Genomic DNA, 17,370 nt, shown 5'->3' with positions numbered 1-17,370 from the left:
TTTAAAGGGAATTCCTAAAGTGGCAGACACAACACACTGATCAAAGATGCTGGGACAATTTAACATCACTTTTTGTGTATAGGCACAATAGATTTAAGAACTTCGGACAGCTTAACTTTGCAACCTTCCTATCCATTATCATTAAGGCATAGAATATGTAGACACAAGTCCAAGAGTAACAGTACAGCTGCAATTATGACACTGCATTTTAATTACTATTAGCTTTCAGTTTCACACTTCTTTGAACTTGGCTCATTTTATTCTTCATAATACACATTTTTTCCCGGTAAGAACTAATTGAGCTCCATTTTCATGAAGTATTTGTAGGGAGGAGTTTAAGTAAGCTTCAAAAGGGAAGAATAGTGCAAAATGGAAAAATTGAATCAAGTGCCTGTGATTTATGCAAGGCAGATTTCCAAGATTATTGAATTTCACTCCTAAGGTCAGTGTCGCGTTCTCTAATTGAGAATAAACAGGCACTCACTGTAGTCAGAGATTCATTGAAAAGTAAGAAGTAATAAGTGTAACCAGATATTTTCTTGAAAGTACAATAATCTGAGCTACAGTTTATAGGAAAAGAGAGTACATTATTGTTTTACAATTGTGGCAAGAAATGCATTTATATTATAAAACTAAGTAACTATCCTTAATAAACTGATGTTAAATAAAAGGACATTTTTACAGCAAGTATAAATGGCTTATTTCCCACTGCTCTGTGCTTTGTTGAGTTTTGGCTTGTACAAGGTGGGAATAAATACTAAGTATTTATACTAAATAAAAATGGTGGAAATTTGTATTTATTCACAAACGTGTAATGACATAAGCAGGAAGGCAGAGAGAAGACATACCAGAAATGATGCTCCAAATGCTGAAAACTATAAATGGTGAAATCCTCAAAATGTTCAAATGCCTTTTCTTTTTCCCCTTATATAACAATAAACAGATAAACCTACTTCAGGAAAATGCACTTGAAGTAGTTCCCTGCTCATTAATACAATTTCCTAAGATGCGCATATGTGCTTGTGCAGTTAACTATTACTGTATAAGGAGATGAAGTTAGGGATGCATCTCATTTCCTTGCTTTACTTTGATATTGCTTTAATGGGGTCATTTGCAGAATGCAGGAAATCAAAGCTTGCTGAAACAAAGTGGCAAAATTATGTCTAGGGTTTTATGACTGTACCAAGTGTATTTCTTTTTTTCATAGAATTTTTCCTTTTACCTCACTCTGCTTTTCTGTGTCTCTCTGTAGTCCTTTGTTGAATCCTTTTCTCTAGCTTTCAATGGATTTTTTCCCCGAGCTGCTTTTGAGTAAAACATGAACCATATCATATTTCAAGTTGAATAGAAGTTTTGCAGTGTGTGAAAAGGAATAGGTCTGTGGTAGACTAAGGCAGGACAGATCTCACTGCATTCACAGTCAGAAAGTCCCTGGGTTACAATAAGCTGCCTCAGTCATCTCCAGATCACCCCGGGGACTTATCCCAGTTTGACTGAAAGAAGGGGAGAATGACATTGATTTATGCTTAAAATTTCATGTTGAAAAAAGCACTTTGGATTCCAGACAGTTTGGGTTTCTATGTATGTGTGAAAATAAAATGATATTTTAATGCTTACTTTTTTTTTTTTTCTGGAGTTTAATTTTGTTTTGCAGTTAAACACCAGAATATATTATTTTTGTACATAAATGTGGTTATCTTCATGCTGTTCAACTGATGTAGCTCAAGTACGATATGTATAAACATAACTTTTGTCACTGTGTTTTTCACTGATAGAAAGATAAACTATTAAGACTTAGCACAGAACATTAGCATGTTCTGGAGGCAAAATGTAACACAATTAATTATACCACAATTAATGTTATAATAAAGTACCTTCTGAAATACAGCGTGAATATAAATAGCACCAAAAGCAGCAGCCTTTCATCATAAATCTCACTTTAAAATAATAAACATCACTATTCTTCCAATGTTTCTTCCAAATAATACATTTTAAATTTAAGATGGACCATTGAAACAAGCAAGCCACAATCCATATTTTATTTTGGCAGTGAATTCCATGATGGCACTCTATAATGAATTTACAATGTGTGGATGTGGGACTAGAAGGGACTGCCTGAATCTTTAAACTCCGTCCTTAAAATAATGAAGGAAAACTGGTTGGAAGCTGTCTATAAACACAGACACACACTTCTGCTGGTGGTGGACCAATAACATGCTAAATGCATAAACTCTTCTAACCTTTATCTGCTATGCTACAGCATCTCTTCACAGTGGGATAATGCAAAAGAATGTTCTTATCTAGATAGCAGGAAAAAGAATATTTTAAAAACGCCACTGGATGCCAGCAAGGCCCACATACATTAAAGATATATATTACCAGCTTTGACATGACCTCTCCCCCTTTAAATATTTCAGATAACCAATAATAGATTTTTTTTCTAAAACATTTGCCAAGAATGCTTTAAATGAAACTATCATCGGGGTCATATACACATTTAAACAGATTTGGGCTGCTGTCCAGGAATTACATATGCCTGAAACAAATGCTTAAAAATTGTATTGCTATATAAGTGAACTGCACAGAAAAAGTATGAGCCTGTACTAGTTTCCATTACCCTGGATCTTGTTGCACAAGATACTTGCTCTACCCATGTCCATAGAGAAGGACCAATTATATTACATATTGTGTCCAGTTTACACCAGACTCAAGGTCCTGTGTCTCCTTATGTATGAAAGTATAGATTTCTGTCAGCATTTGTTAACAGTGTGGCTGGGGTTTGGGTCTGCGAAGAATCACTTATTGCCTGATGGAGAGGTTTCGTGCAAGCTATGGCTCTGTGGAGTATAGCTGTCAGGGGATAGTATTATCAGTCAGGATAAAGATAAGTAGGATTCCCTCAAGATCTCAGACAACCTACTGATTACTTGAAACTCATGTGGGACCACCAGTGATGAGAAAGGAAAATATTTTATGGACAGCACTGCTTACTGTTGGTTGCTTACTCAGATATTCTGATTCATTTTGGTCTTCTAGTTTCCAACATAGTAACGATTTCCTTTCCTTATGTATTATCCTTACCAGTCAAGCTGGCATCAAGTTAAGTCTTGGTCAGTGGTGTCTGGAGCTGCCATCCAACACTCCAGATTAGGTGGTAGTACAGAGAGAGTCTGAAATCTTAGCACCTGAGCTGTTACAAAATCTGGAGGACATGACTAATCTACCTTCACAGAGTATTTCTCACCCCAGATTTCCACTTGACTTTTGTTTGATGCTGCTGGGATAACTGTCTCTGATTCATTTCACCTACTGTGTGGTGAAAGTTAAAACGATTCTTACCTTTGGTCCACAAAGGCTTTTATCCTCTAGAAGCTTCTTAAAAAAATGACTTCCTTAAAATATCTCCTGAACAATGAGTCATAATACTTCTGTCTTTGTGCATAACCTTCTGTCCAGTTTTGTACTCAGAAATTATTTACCATTGGTACAAATATCTCTAAGGCAAATAATTCAAACCTTGCCAGAGTTCCAGAAATTTCCATTAATTTATTTCCCCCCCCGAGCTTATTCAATGACCTCTGTTATGGAAGCTGACAGCATAGAAATTGCTGTAGATAAAGAGATAAATGAATTGGGTATTATCTACATGAAAATGATACTTTGGACCATGGTGGGGAAAAATTAAGCCACAAAAAGATGACAGTGTTGAAAAACCAGAGACAAAGCATCTGTAATTCTACACTAAGTATCAGAACTACATTTATTAACGGCAACAAAATGACATCACTAATACAGTCAAAATTAAACTATTTTAGAGACATTTCAGAAAGCCACAGGATATGCTTCAAGCATTACATTTAGAGTGTACAAAGCTGCACAAGAATACAATTTAAAGTTGTCAGTGGGCCAAAGCCACCTGCATCCAAAGATCATCCCAGCTTCATTACAATGGGATTAACTAAAGCCTGCTTGAGAAGTTGTTAGGGACAAGGTGAGGGGAACTACTCCACAGGAGAGAGTAGAACATGGTAACTCACAGAACTATTAGAACAATGACACCATCTGTTGCATGTGGCATCATCTACTGTATTACTAATATGGGTTTGGTACAGGAAAGTGCTGAGTGGGAGAAAAGCCCCAGCAGCGCTGGTGACTGAAGCGCAGCCTTAGCTCTGATGTAAAGGGCCTTGCTCCAAGTGTTTGCAGTTACATCATCACACTGCTGAGGTTAACTACAATAGCAGGCTAAAGGAGTAGTGGAACCTTTTATGTTGTTTCTGGATTTATCCTATAATTTTCTCATTTCAGCAGAAGGAACCATGATCTCAGTCTTGGGGGAATATCGCATGGAAACACACACTTGCTGACCCCAATGTAACAGCAGTGTACACAGAGGGACAGAGAGGTCAGGAGTTTTCTTGGGGAACATATGGTTCAACTCAGTCCAGACTTTTCAGGCCTGCGCTTTTCAGGATAAGGCTATTTATGTGAATGATCATTAGGAGATGCAGAGGGGAAATACTCATGGAGAGGGTGGGAATTAAATTCCATTACTGGAAGAGAACAGGTTTACTGAGCTTTCAGGTTATTGTATGGAATTTGGTAAACTGAAAGATTCTTGCAGTAGGATGGTTTTAACTGCTTTTAGTGCCTCATTTAACTATAAGGATGAAATTTGTGCAAGCTTTTTGTGTAGACCTGATTCTGCCTGTTTAAGGCCAAAGGAACTTTAGAAAAGTCCCAGCTGTGACTGCTCCTGGGGATTTATCTTAGGGAATTTGCTTCCACATTAATAATCACCAGTATAGAGCAGAAGTCTGCACCTTTTATTTTTAGACTCTTATTAACACTCTATTGTGGAAGATAGCATCATGTAAGTAAGAGGAAAACAGGCATTTCCACTGTCACAGACCTATTCTCACCACTGCCGGGAGGCAGAGGAGTTGTTCCAATAATTCATTACTCATTTTGGCTTTTTTCTTCTCTTAGGAAAAATATTTATCCCTAAAGAAAAGCCCATAGAAACCCGTACAGAAGAGAAAGTGACGCTGGATCCGGAACTAGAAGAAGCCCTGGCCAGCGCTTCAGATACTGAGCTCTATGACCTTGCAGGTTAGATAATGTATAGGTATGATCCCCCTACATGTCCACTTTTTCTCTGCCTAACCTGCCACCGGGAGTGTCTCACGATCAGCTCTCAAGCACCTGTTGTTTCACTTTTCCGTAAGAATAAACTGATGATAAAAGTAAAAATCTACAGAGTTAATAACTTTTAATTAATATATGATCCTATAGAATAACATCCAATTAGATAATTTATGGGAGAAGTATCAGCAAACACAGCACAATTTATTCTCTGACACTACAGAAGTTCGAGCATGTACAAATTCTTCTCGGATATGCCAAACAATACAACAGAAAACAGTAAGAGGTTCAGGTTGTATATTAGGAAAAAAGAAATGATTTGGAGTATAGCACTGAAACAAGTAACCCAAAGAGTTTGTGGATTTCCCTCCCTGGGTGTTTTCAGGATCCAGCTAGACAAAGCCATGGCTGACCTCATTAATGTTGGCAACATTCCTGCTTGAGAGGGAGGCCTGGACAAGATGACCCGCAGCGGTTCCTTCCAGCTGGCATTTCTGCGAGATGCATACTACATTGATTCAATTGCTCAAAAATCTATGTTAAAAATGTCTGTATGTCCAGTACTTAGATCTCTAAAGACCCTCTCTACAAGTGAGCATGACTCAGAGTGAATATTTTATAAAGGGGGTTTTGTTTCAGGACCTAAACTAGAATTTGTAGCAGATATTTTTCTGCAGTCTTTGTTCCTGCCATTAATGTTGCATTGTGTTGCTGGTATTTACACATTTTAGCTGTTCTTGGAGTGCACAACATGGTCAACAACCCAAAATTTGATGAAGGAGGAGCTCGCAGTAAAGATGGAAAAGGAACTGTGAGAAGTAAGCAAGCTGATTTCTCTTGTGGACCGTATTTCATGTTTAGAGATTTCTGCATCTAGAGGTTGGGTATACTGGTCTAATTTAGTGTAATGTAACTGGGCCTTACCTTGATTGATCTAATTATTCACGAAGGGTAGCTCTTTAAAGTAAATACAATCTTAAAATTAATTATCTATAATGACAACAGTACTATGCAAATAAATCATTCCTAAGGAGCTTTGTTTTCTTAGAGAGCAACATCTGGCTCTGCAGAGGTGCTTGAAAGGATGGGAGTATTTAAGAAGCTAACACATACATATTCTCATTTCACTTCAGTTTAGATAGCAGACAGAAAACAGTGAGCTGTAGCTAAGAGGTGGCCACAGCACAGGCCAGGCCATCTCACCCCAAGTACATTTGCTCAACTGAAGAATGACTTGTAACCATGGGGCTCAATTGTGTCAGAATCCCTAGCAGAGTCACATTTGTGACTAGAGTCACATCAAGCTGCATTCACAAGGAGCCAACAACTGCATGGATGTGCTCCTGCCCTGGCTACTCTCTCTGATCTACTACCTCCCACCTTTGCCCTGTGGCAGTGTGTTTAAGCGTTGCCTGTTATATAGTTCTTTAGGTACACGGGAAGCGTAGCCATTCAGGAAATCCCCCAACAGAAACAGCTGTAGTTATTAAACAAATCCAGAAATGTTTGCATTAGATAAACAGACCTTTGCTGAATCAGACCTTAGCTCAGCAACCAACAGGAGGCTGGACAGGGGCAGAAATGGGTACATCTGAATTGCAAGTTTTGCTTGAGCACTGCCAAGTCTTGATCAGGAGCTCGTCACTTCCAAGCTCCAGGATATCAAGAGGGCTAAACTTTGCTTTTTAAGACAAAATTGTGGAATGCCCTTTTCTAGGGAAACTACTCCAGAAACATTTACTTCTTCTAAGGCCATGCAAACAGCAGCTATCTTTAACAAGGACTTTTATTTCCATGCTTCATTACTAAAGGGGAGGTGAGAAAGCAGACAGGACACCGTGTCACTTCATTTTTCTCAGGATTAAGACTGCTCTGTAAGCCTGCTTAACAGGGCCCTGTGCGAGCTGCCGTCTATCTCATAATAGGCAACTGCAAGCATTACACAGATTTCAGAATATTTTTGTTGTACTGAGTCAAAATGTCAGCTATGTGAATCAGCTAAACTGTGCTCCAATCACACAGTTAAGAACCAGAAAATCACCATCACATCACTGTATTCTTTGGTCCAAAAGCAAGACCTTTCCTTAGCTAAGTAAAATGCTTCAGTAAAAGGGGGAGACATCTCAAAAGCTTCCTGTCAATGTGGCAAAACAGAACTAAGATTAAAGAAACAAGATATAACTCATGAGAAGCAACAAAAAATAGAAAATGAAAAATGCTGGTGACTCCAGACTGAGTATACTGTGATGTCTAACCTGAGGACAGGGTGCAAGTTTCTCTCCAGCTCCCAGCTTGGCATGATGTTACCACTAGTGCAAAACATGCTCTGCTGTTTTTTGTTTACTTTTCATCTTTGCATCCAAGGTGAATTCACTATATTCATTGTACCTACTTCCCCAGGAAGGCTGGAGTGTTATTTAGGGATATACGAGGTCTCTCAGGGGCTTAATAAAATAAGAAGTTCAGGGCTCAAGGGAGCAGAGTGAAAACCAGCTCGAGGTTTGTGTATGACTTCATCTCTACTAAGAGTATGAGTTCTAAAAAAAATATTTGGTTTTCTTTTGGCCTGTGATATGGCATGAACTTTACCCACTGCACTGAACAGCAACATGGAGTACATTGAGACTTGAGCACGTCTTCAAAATCACTCACTGTGTGCAGCATAAAAGGGTTTAAACGTGCTTGTGGTCAGTAACATATTCCTTGGAGGGTTGGGTGGTCAGGGATTATAAATTAATCTCTGAAACTACATGCATGGGAATTAGAAGTACTAATTGTGTTCTAACCTATGATTTTTATGAATCTCTAAGAATATTTATAGCCCATAGCTTCTAGCATTAAAATCTGTATCTCTTTGGAGCATGAATGCTCAAAGTCTTCATAAATCTTGGTGCTGGCAGACAGACTTGCTTTTCATGCCTTGATAGTTTTATTATTTAGAAAGTGCAGATGTTGCAATTTTACAAGAGCTAATTGAATTGAAATGCAAGACCGACAGCATCAGCCAAGAGAAGGAAAGTGAGGGGCCTCCTCCTCATGTTCCTTTCTGTTAGCACAGCCTATTCATAGGTACAGGGACATTTTCTCACTAATGTAATGGGCAAGTTCTGAGCATGCCTTCCTTTACAGATATTAGACAAAGAACAAAGCAGCCCTTGCAGTATATTACAGTGTATATCATCGCATATTTAAGCTGCTTTGGCTCAATTTCATTGTACCGTGACTTTTGTACATAAAGAAGAAATTTGCTCGTGACAATACTGCCCAGCCTCTGTAACCACAGCCTCCAGTGACATGCTTTTGGGTGCACAGAAGGTGCAGAGGGCGAGGCAGAGATAACGGGGCTAATACGCCTGTTTCCAAGGTTTGTGGTTCATATAAACCCTTTCTTGAATGCGACAGTACAAACCTAAATGGGAATTGGAAAGTCAGACTGTTACTGATGATGCCTGATCCTCACATCAACATTTCATGAGATCTTGTGTTGCAGATGTGGTGAAAGGTGAAAAGGTCAAGCCCATCTTTGAGGAGCCACCTAATCCAACCAACGTGGAAGCAAGTTTACAAAGGATAAAAGCAAATGATCCTAGTCTCGTAGAAATTAATCTCAACAACATAAAGGTAGGTGCTGTGGTTTCATTTATGTCAGTCATAGGAGAGTTTATTCAAACATTTACAAAGCCCTTGCCTTTTATCTTAAAATTTTGTCTCTCTCTACTCTTCAGAAAAAGCAGGACACACAGAAAAGGGGTGTGGAAGGAACTGTTGTAGAGGTTTCAAGGTCACCAATGCCTGATACTGAATTAGATGCCAATTAAAAGCCCAAGGGGTGACTCTGGATGCTTTTCTTTAGCAGACTGTAAAGCAAGATCTCTCATGGGCACTATGTAATCATCACCAGCCAAATTCAATTAGCCCATCCATGCAAATGGAGGAGAAGCTGGCATGCTGAGACTAAACAACCAAGAGCAGGAATAGGAAAGTAGCTCAGAGATCAGTCACATGCTTGTGTTGGCCTGACCCAGTTAAAGGCAGCACTCACATCGCATCCTGGCGCAGGCGTCCCACGGGTCTCTGAAGGCCTCTATGAACAGAGGACACTTTGTCCATTCTAAGATACCCTTAAAAGTATCAGGGATGTTTAAACTGCATAGACTGTGGCTATCAATCAGTTTGATAGTAATTAATATCAGTGTCTAGTGATGTGACTGGCTTTCCTAATTACTGGATTTGTCTTCTTAATGTAGAATATTCCTATTCCAACACTGAAAGAATTTGCAAAAGCTTTGGAAAGCAACACGCACGTGAAGACATTCAGCCTTGCAGCTACTCGAAGCAATGACCCTGTAGCTATTGTAAGTTAAACACTGCTTGGAAAAAAACCCCTGCTTTAGGATGCATTCTTCATTTTCCCCTCACAGAATTTCTCTATGACTATGCAAAGTAGAAGTGTAATCTCTTCTGATCTACCTCTATGTTCTTCTAAGCCTATTTATGTCTTATTTTTTTGTAGGTACTATGTTTTGCAAATTCCTTGTTATTTCCTGAAACTCTCAAGACATTATTTCATGTTCCCTCTTTTTGACCCCTCAGGCATTTGCAGATATGTTGAAAGTGAACAAAACACTGAAGAGTCTGAATGTAGAATCCAACTTCATCACCGGGACGGGTATTTTGGCACTGATTGATGCACTGAAAGAGAATGAATCCCTGACAGAGATTAAAATTGACAACCAGGTAAAGATAGAACATTAAGTGAGTCTGGTTTTGTTTCCCTTCTATATGGATTCCAAGAGGGTTGTCTTAGAGGGCTCTGGCAAAGTCAAGGCAGCCTCTGTGACTCAGTCATTCTGCAGCTCACGTCCCACGTCTATGCAGCCGGACAGTGGAAAACTTCTAAATAAAACTGGTCAAAGCCAAATATAAAACCCAGAGCAAAATCTCTGGGGATGGGATTCTCTTTGTAGTTTGCAGCACAGTACTGAAATATAACTACTTATTTCTCTTTCATATGAAAACAAATATTTTCTTTTCTTTTGGGGACATTTCACCACATCACCAACAGAGGCAGCAGCTGGGGACAGCTGTAGAGATGGAGATTGCCAAGATGCTGGAGGAGAACTCCAAGATTCTCAAGTTTGGATACCAGTTCACAAAGCAAGGTCCAAGAACCAGAGTAGCAGCGGCTATCACTAAAAACAACGATCTGGGTAAGATGCTACTACATCTACTCATTTGTTTATGTGAGCCAAGCCCTGACCTTCCTAGACATAATTCTTCCTGTCTGTACATAAGATTGAATTTCACCTCTACAACATTCAATCTGCTGTACATGAGGGGTGATGCATGGCTCCATGGACTCTAGCATAGACAACAGAAAAGATCTCACTGTGATTAAAAGCTACTATTATTCTTCTTCCACCCCTTCTGGGAAGGAGAGTTACTTCAGTCTTTTCCATGCAGCTCCCTCGATTTCCAGCTGCCCTGTCAGCTGTTCTGCTCAGTAAGTAGAAAGCCAAACCCATCCTGTTTGTTCAGTGAACACAGAAGTCATTGCTTCTTTGCCCTGCCCATGATAAACCAAGCCTGCTCACCCAAGGGAACAAAGAAAAGACTTTCCTGCCTGCATGACCAAGTACAGGCAAAGACAATAAAGCTTTGCAAGTTTTACCTGAGCATGACATGCTCTGCTTAGTATGCTCAAGACATGTAATAGGGAGGAGATGACTAGGCAGGAGCAGTTTAGAATAAGAAGGGGGAAGAAAAAAACTATGTGGTTTTAATCAATTCCATTTCAAAGTGGGGTGTCAAACCATGATGCCTTTGCTGCTTCAGCTTGGGTTTATGTCTCTGAGAACTGAGATAAAAGTTGAACTAAAACTCATTTCTTTTACACGTACTTTTAATTATTTTTTTTTTCAGTTTTAATTTTTAGCAGTATCTAAGATTCCAATTATGTACTATTTGTCCTGAAACTATTAATGTTCTGGAATGGTATTTGAAACATCCCAACAAGAAAGAGAGAAAGACCTTTTTTTCACTATTTAAGCAGATGCCATTAGACATCTGTCCTGCTTTTGTATTGGATGGTTTTGTTCAAGATTTAGTAGGACAGAATACCTAAAAGAATTCAATAAAATAAAATAAATGAAGCAATGAAAACACTGAAAGCAGACAAAAATGACTGATGTTACACTGCAGGCTTTGGAATAACGCAGTCTGTTTGTCAAGAAAGCACTATGAGATAAACCACCCGATGGTAATGGGATGTTTGTAGTAATATATTGTTGTTATTGACTTTCTGTAGTGAAAAGCATTCATTCATCCAGTTTTACTGCTTTTGTTCTGTACTTCAGCAGTTCAATATCAGAAACAGAATACACGACAGTTTGATGTAACACCAAATTTTGTATCGCACAAACAGGAGAACCTCACTAATCTTTTCTGGCCAAGTCAGAGAAGACTCAATACATTTTTACTAGAGCATGGAGTAGCAAATGCTGCCCAATTAGACCTGCTCTATACCAGCTGTAATGTATTTTAAGTGCTGTAAAAGTTCACATGGGGCTGCTTGTCAAAATAATCCTGCCCATAACACAAAGCTCATCACTGTCTGCTTTGCTAAATGGCAACTTCAACCTACTTGGTTTCTAGTGAGAATCTGGAGTTAATTGTTAATTAACTTACTATCAGATGGTTGATGCAGTCAGAGCATGTTAAGTTTAAACAGATAATTTAAGGTCCAATATGTTGTTTTCCTTGTTGCCAGTACTCACTGATATCAGTACTTAAAAAGTACTTCAAATTATTTTCTAAAAGGATATGATTATTGCTCACCTATAATCACAAATTAAAAGTGTTATTTACTTGTGATGCCTAATGCTTAAATAATCCAGAGCACTGCCATACAGATTCGAGCACACAGCTATCAACTTAGTTGAACACACCAGCTTTTAAAATAATAAAACTGTAACAAAAATCTAAATGGAATCATTGGGAAGAAGCACTGGAAATGGCGATTTCTTCATTATCTAAAACCTTTAGTTCAGAATCTAATTTTTATAGAAAATGTGTTGATATGAACACTTGGTGAAATTCTACAGTCCGTGATATAGAAAAGCGCAATTTAGATACAAATGTTTCATTTAGCATTGAGATCTGTTAATTACAGCATTTATTGACATATCCTGCTGAGTATTTCTTAGAAGAAGCTTCTTTCCTATTCGTGGTACTGGGAAGGGAGTGTGTTAGTGAGAAGAGTCCTTGGGCAATCAGGAAAGCAATAATAACTGCTCTTGTCTTGTTTTATTGGTCTAGTTCGTAAAAAGCGGGTGGAAGCAGAGCGGCAGTAGCCACGCCATAGAGGATGCAAGGCAAGATTGGAGGCCACCAACAACCGCAATCTCAGAGTGCTCACTGGTCAGAAGGGAGTTTATAATGGGAGTTGCTCATTTCTGTTAATGTCTGCTTTTAACCTTGAAAACACAGCCTGTTCGTTTTTAACTTTCAAGGTTAATTTAATTTTCATGAGAAAGAATCACAGTTGGTTTGATTTTAATGGGAAGAAACCAAAATGTTTTGCAATATCTGAAGCCAATATGCAGAATCTTCACTGTGTTACTGAGCATAACACATGGTGATTCTGACCCTTATTTTAGACACCTTTTGATATGTTAAAATATGATCTTGTGTATGATAAGGAATTCTCTGCTGAAAATAGAAATTTTAGGGCCAAGTTCTGCAATGCCTTATATTTGTGAATAATCCTTTGTGTATAGTCCTGCTGAACTAAATCCTGCAATGGGATGCTCCCGGGAGTAGAGCTAGTAAAGCCAGTACAGGTTTGCAGGATCACACCCTTGAGCCTCTCTCCTGCAGCAGGATCTGGGCAACTGGAACAGCACCCTTCTACCTTGTTGGGTCTTCACCCATCCAGGTCCAAGTGCAGGATCATGCCTAGACATATAAACATTGTCAAAGCCTACTTGTTTACATAAGCTTAGGTGGATCATTTTGCAGTGTTATTTGTTGTCCTTACTCCACATTGTAAAGTAATAGTAGTGCTGCCAATCCTATAGATTTTGAATGTTTGGGGTTTTACAGACCAACAGATTTTTATTTGCTACTAGAATGCACAGTTTACAGCTATTAATCTTAATCTAAACAAGTATTCTGAGCAATATTTGTTTTGCTTTGAGCCATGTTTTGGACTTTTTTTAGTTCTAGTATTTATGTACATTTGTTAGTATTATAGAACCGTTCTCAGGACATTTTAGATAAAGATTAATTAAATAGTTAATCCAGAAAAGCAGCTGTGCTGCCCAGAAAAAAAACCATCAAAAGGGTAGTTGTGACAGCTACATAACTTACATTTAAGGCTCTAGTTCAGGTTTGTCCCTGTATCACAAAGCACTTAGGTATCCGTATCAGTGCTTACCTGAATAAGGGCAGATTTAAGCATATGCACAAATGCTTTGCTAAATCAGGGCCTTAACTCAGACGCTTGGACATGATCTTAACCCAGTGGAAAGCACTCTTGAAGCAGCAGCTAACCCCAGTGCTCAAAAGCATGAACGTTTTAGTAAGAATTCAGTCTGATGTTTCATTTTGTGTATTTTACAGTCTAAAACTATTCTTCTTCCACTGTTTTATCACTGCCAACAGTTGTCTCTGACCAACAGCCAGAGGTTCATTTTGCTTACATATATGCATGCTGCAAGAGCTAAGGGAGACTCGGGTTAGGTGTGTCACACAGACATAATGCTTTCAGAAAGCTGCAGAAACGCACCTGGACTAGTGCTGCTACCTGGGAAACACTAGCCTCTCCTCTGGGAACTCCTTCGGGACAACAGGGACAAAGCATTGCTTCCTTCACCCGGGTGATGGGTTAATGCTGGAGGTCATGGTCACTGCAGCATACTCCTGACCCGGGGGGAGAGCTGTGAGCCACTGTGCAGCTGGCCATCCAGGGATTAGAATCCAGGGGATCCCCAGGAGCAGCTGGTACATGTCTGACATAGTTCCCTGAGTCATGTCTTCATGACCAGAGCTGGGGTGCAAACTGACAGGATGAACCCTCCCTCCGTGCCTTTTATAATGGAAATGAGTAGGTCCAAGGCAACACTCTTTAACTCACTGTTAAATACTGGTCCTCACACTAGGGTCCAAACTGAATAACATACACTTAAATCTCACTTTACCAAACTATTTTAAGTCTACTGAGCTGGGATGTAAAGAGCAGTATCCACAGTTTACCTCCCTAGAGAGCTCCCAGTCTTTACAATTTCCACCTCTCCTTCCCTTCCTCAGAATAAGGCTGAAACCTTTGCTTTGCAAGTAGAAAACATAACACACCAGGGAGTATTGCTGAGGTTTTCCCTGGATCCATGCAAGATTTGTTGTGAAAAACTTTGATATCCCATTAAAAAAAACCCTCAAGTTCTGTAACATAGTCATAACTCTGCATGGGCTTAAAGAAACAGTCCTTAAAAACTGTGTGGATTACCAGGGGAGTACTGGGCTTTGCAGCACAAAGTCTCATGGATAGGAAAAATCCTCATCTAGGATTAGGATAGGAAAAATCCAAAACCTAAAGATTATGGTTACTAACAGACTTCAGTGATTAGACTCACACTGCCCCTATTTTCTTCTTTTCCTTTGATCCAAGGGAATCCCAAATCTTATTTTTTTTTTTAAAAGGTATTTTGAAGATTTTTTTTGTTTTTTTACTGTAACTTTTTTTTTTTAAGGGTGGTACATGTACATGTTTAAGGGAAACAAGTGCAATCCATACTAGTCTTAATTGCTATTTAAAGTGTTGGTATTTGCATGCAGCAGTTTTACAAGGATGGAATGGTCTAACTGCTCCATGATGTCTGCAGCGCATCATCCTGTATAGCTTTGCTCAGAGCCACACAGTGGTCATATAAGTCTGGTGGCTCCATCCACATCAGCTACAGTTTGCACCATGGACCAAGGTACCTGGCTGGGGAAGGCCCTGGGGGCTCCCCATCCCTTCTTGTGCCATGCTGTCTGCACAGGCATGTTTCCTTGCAGGGGGGATTCCTCAGGCACTTGGGAGTATCCATTCAAACACCAGCCCCACCACGCACTAGCAGACAGTGCCTGGAGCTGTGCCCCCATGGCGGGGACCTGGGAGGTCTGGCTCCTTCCAGCACGCATGAGGAGAATTCCTCATCCCTGGCCTTTTCCTCCAGGCAGCTGCTGCCAGCCCCTGCTGGGGGGCTCAGTGACCAGGGACATCTCTGTCCTACCTCTTGTGTGTGCTCCACACAAGGGCTTGGCTGTCATCCGGCCTTGAGCATCACAAGTCAAATATCGCAACAATATAGAGATCTGTTCAGTACAACAGCAGCACACGATGGTGATGCTTGAAGGCAGATTTTCATATTAATACACATATAATACCATTTAACTGAGTAAAAATCTCTGCAACTAACATGAAGGGGGTTGGGATGTGACTATTTTAAATTCTACTTTCTATTCTCAGTACTTAATGGAGAACATGGACAGAAGAGTCCTTTTTTCTTAAGCAAACATTCAGGAGTAACTTTGTCTGGTTTTGCACATTGCTTCTCGTGTTGACAGCTTCAGTTTGGTTTGTATCTTTTATACTTTTTTTCATGGAAAATCTCAACTTCGTATGTGTCCTAACATATATGTGAACGATGTGTGCACTGAGGACCATATGTGTACATGTGTAACTCTAGATGAAGATGCTATCTCTGGAACAAAAGTAATTGCATGCGCACAGTGTGGTGCATATTACTCAAGAAGAAGAGAATTACCATGCTATGTAACAGTGACTCCCCAGCATCGTGGTTTTTCTAAATAAATCTTCATAAAGGATTTGGCTTTTGCAATTTCTCATGGGTTTGGGCCTTGAACCAAGCTTCCCGTGATGCTCTGACATCTTCTCCCCAACAGTACATGCACTGGGCTGGAGCTTTGTGAATGACAGTTGGGTGCTCAGAACCAGCACTGAGAGCAGAGAAACCTCTTCCCAGGTTTAACAGACTACCCAGATTTACATACATAACTCTATAGGACGTGACAAGACGCATCCCAAAGTCCTGGGCAATTGGCTGATGTCATTGCCAATCCCCCTTCCATGATATCAGAGAAGCCATGGCAGTCAGGTGAGGTCCCTGGTGGGTGCAATGGTTCCCTTTTTCCAGTCATCTTTAAAAAAGGTAGTAAGGAGGACCCTGGGAGCTACTGACCTGTCAAGCCTCACCTCTGTGCCTGGGAAGACCATGGAACAGATCCGGCTAGGATTTGTGTTAAGGCACACAGAGGACAGGGAGATAGATCAGGACAGCCAGGAGGGCTTCATCAAGGGCAAGTCCGGCCTGACCAACTTAGTGACCTTCTACAATGGAGTGACTGCATCAGTGGACCAGAGAAGAGCCTGAAAATATACAAAATTATCCCTCCACCACTAGCTTCTACTCAGAAAACCTGCCAAATGGGCTTTCCGTGAGCATGAGGTAGACACACATGTATTTCCTGCCTTCTCCACACAGTGTCTTAGCGATTTTCCATATGGCACTTCATTTGACACTGAGAACATACACCAATTTCTTCTAGGGTATACACAGACTCTAAGCTTCAAGGGAATCAAGGGCATTGTAGAACACCTAAAGGCATAGACTGATTTAATGAAATGGTTAAGCTGACCCTTAGAACCTATTCTGCACCTTAAAAGACACCACAAAATACACATAACTACACATACATAAGGATAGTTAAGGAAATCTCAGAACATCTCCCCACAATGTCCCCTGCAATCCCAGATAAGGTCACAGTTTACCCAGAGTAAAAACATCTTCCCTACCCATTTAAAGCCAGCCTTTTGTTATGTCAATACTTTAACCCCCAAATCTCAGAGTGTCTTTTGTTTTCTTGCATGTTAAAAATAATGAGACTCCTCAAGAAAATGAGGAAGTCTCATAGTGAAAGGAGATATTCATATCCCAGTATGTGGTTCTGCTGGGATTTGCAGAGGCTATCATCAGAGGGAGTGCTCATGGGAACTATGCAGCACAATTCCCAGATCCTCAGTCATAAGGGAAAGAGAGAGTACAGCTGTAGAGAAGCTCAGGAGGTCATGCACTCCCACTTCCTATCTCCAAGATGGGATTTAATTTTTCTACATACTTCATAACTTTCGCAAAAAGACAGGGTTTGGTCCTGAATCCCTTC

At 39.9% G+C, this 17,370-nt stretch overlaps 1 protein-coding gene across 2 annotated transcripts in view; it reads left to right on the top strand.

Annotated features, from left to right (window-relative positions):
• Positions 1 to 16,014, top strand: part of LOC115612531 (tropomodulin-2) — a 34,633-nt gene extending 18,619 nt beyond the window's left edge. For both annotated transcript variants that reach the window (XM_030496839.1, XM_030496838.1), the window contains exons 4-10: positions 4,990 to 5,112; positions 5,877 to 5,963; positions 8,636 to 8,766; positions 9,393 to 9,500; positions 9,739 to 9,882; positions 10,211 to 10,355; positions 12,463 to 16,014. In XM_030496839.1, coding sequence (XP_030352699.1) covers positions 4,990 to 5,112; positions 5,877 to 5,963; positions 8,636 to 8,766; positions 9,393 to 9,500; positions 9,739 to 9,882; positions 10,211 to 10,355; positions 12,463 to 12,497 — 773 coding nt within the window. In that variant the 3' untranslated portion in view covers positions 12,498 to 16,014. The remainder of the gene's footprint in view (positions 1 to 4,989; positions 5,113 to 5,876; positions 5,964 to 8,635; positions 8,767 to 9,392; positions 9,501 to 9,738; positions 9,883 to 10,210; positions 10,356 to 12,462) is intronic.
• The last annotated feature ends 1,356 nt before the right edge of the window (positions 16,015 to 17,370 follow it).

This window comes from Strigops habroptila, chromosome 9, assembly GCF_004027225.2.
Source record: "Strigops habroptila isolate Jane chromosome 9, bStrHab1.2.pri, whole genome shotgun sequence".
In the NCBI taxonomy this organism is placed as follows: Eukaryota; Metazoa; Chordata; class Aves; order Psittaciformes; family Psittacidae; genus Strigops; species Strigops habroptila.
Note: the sequence above shows the minus strand (reverse complement) of the source record. Positions and strands in the feature narration are given on the sequence as shown.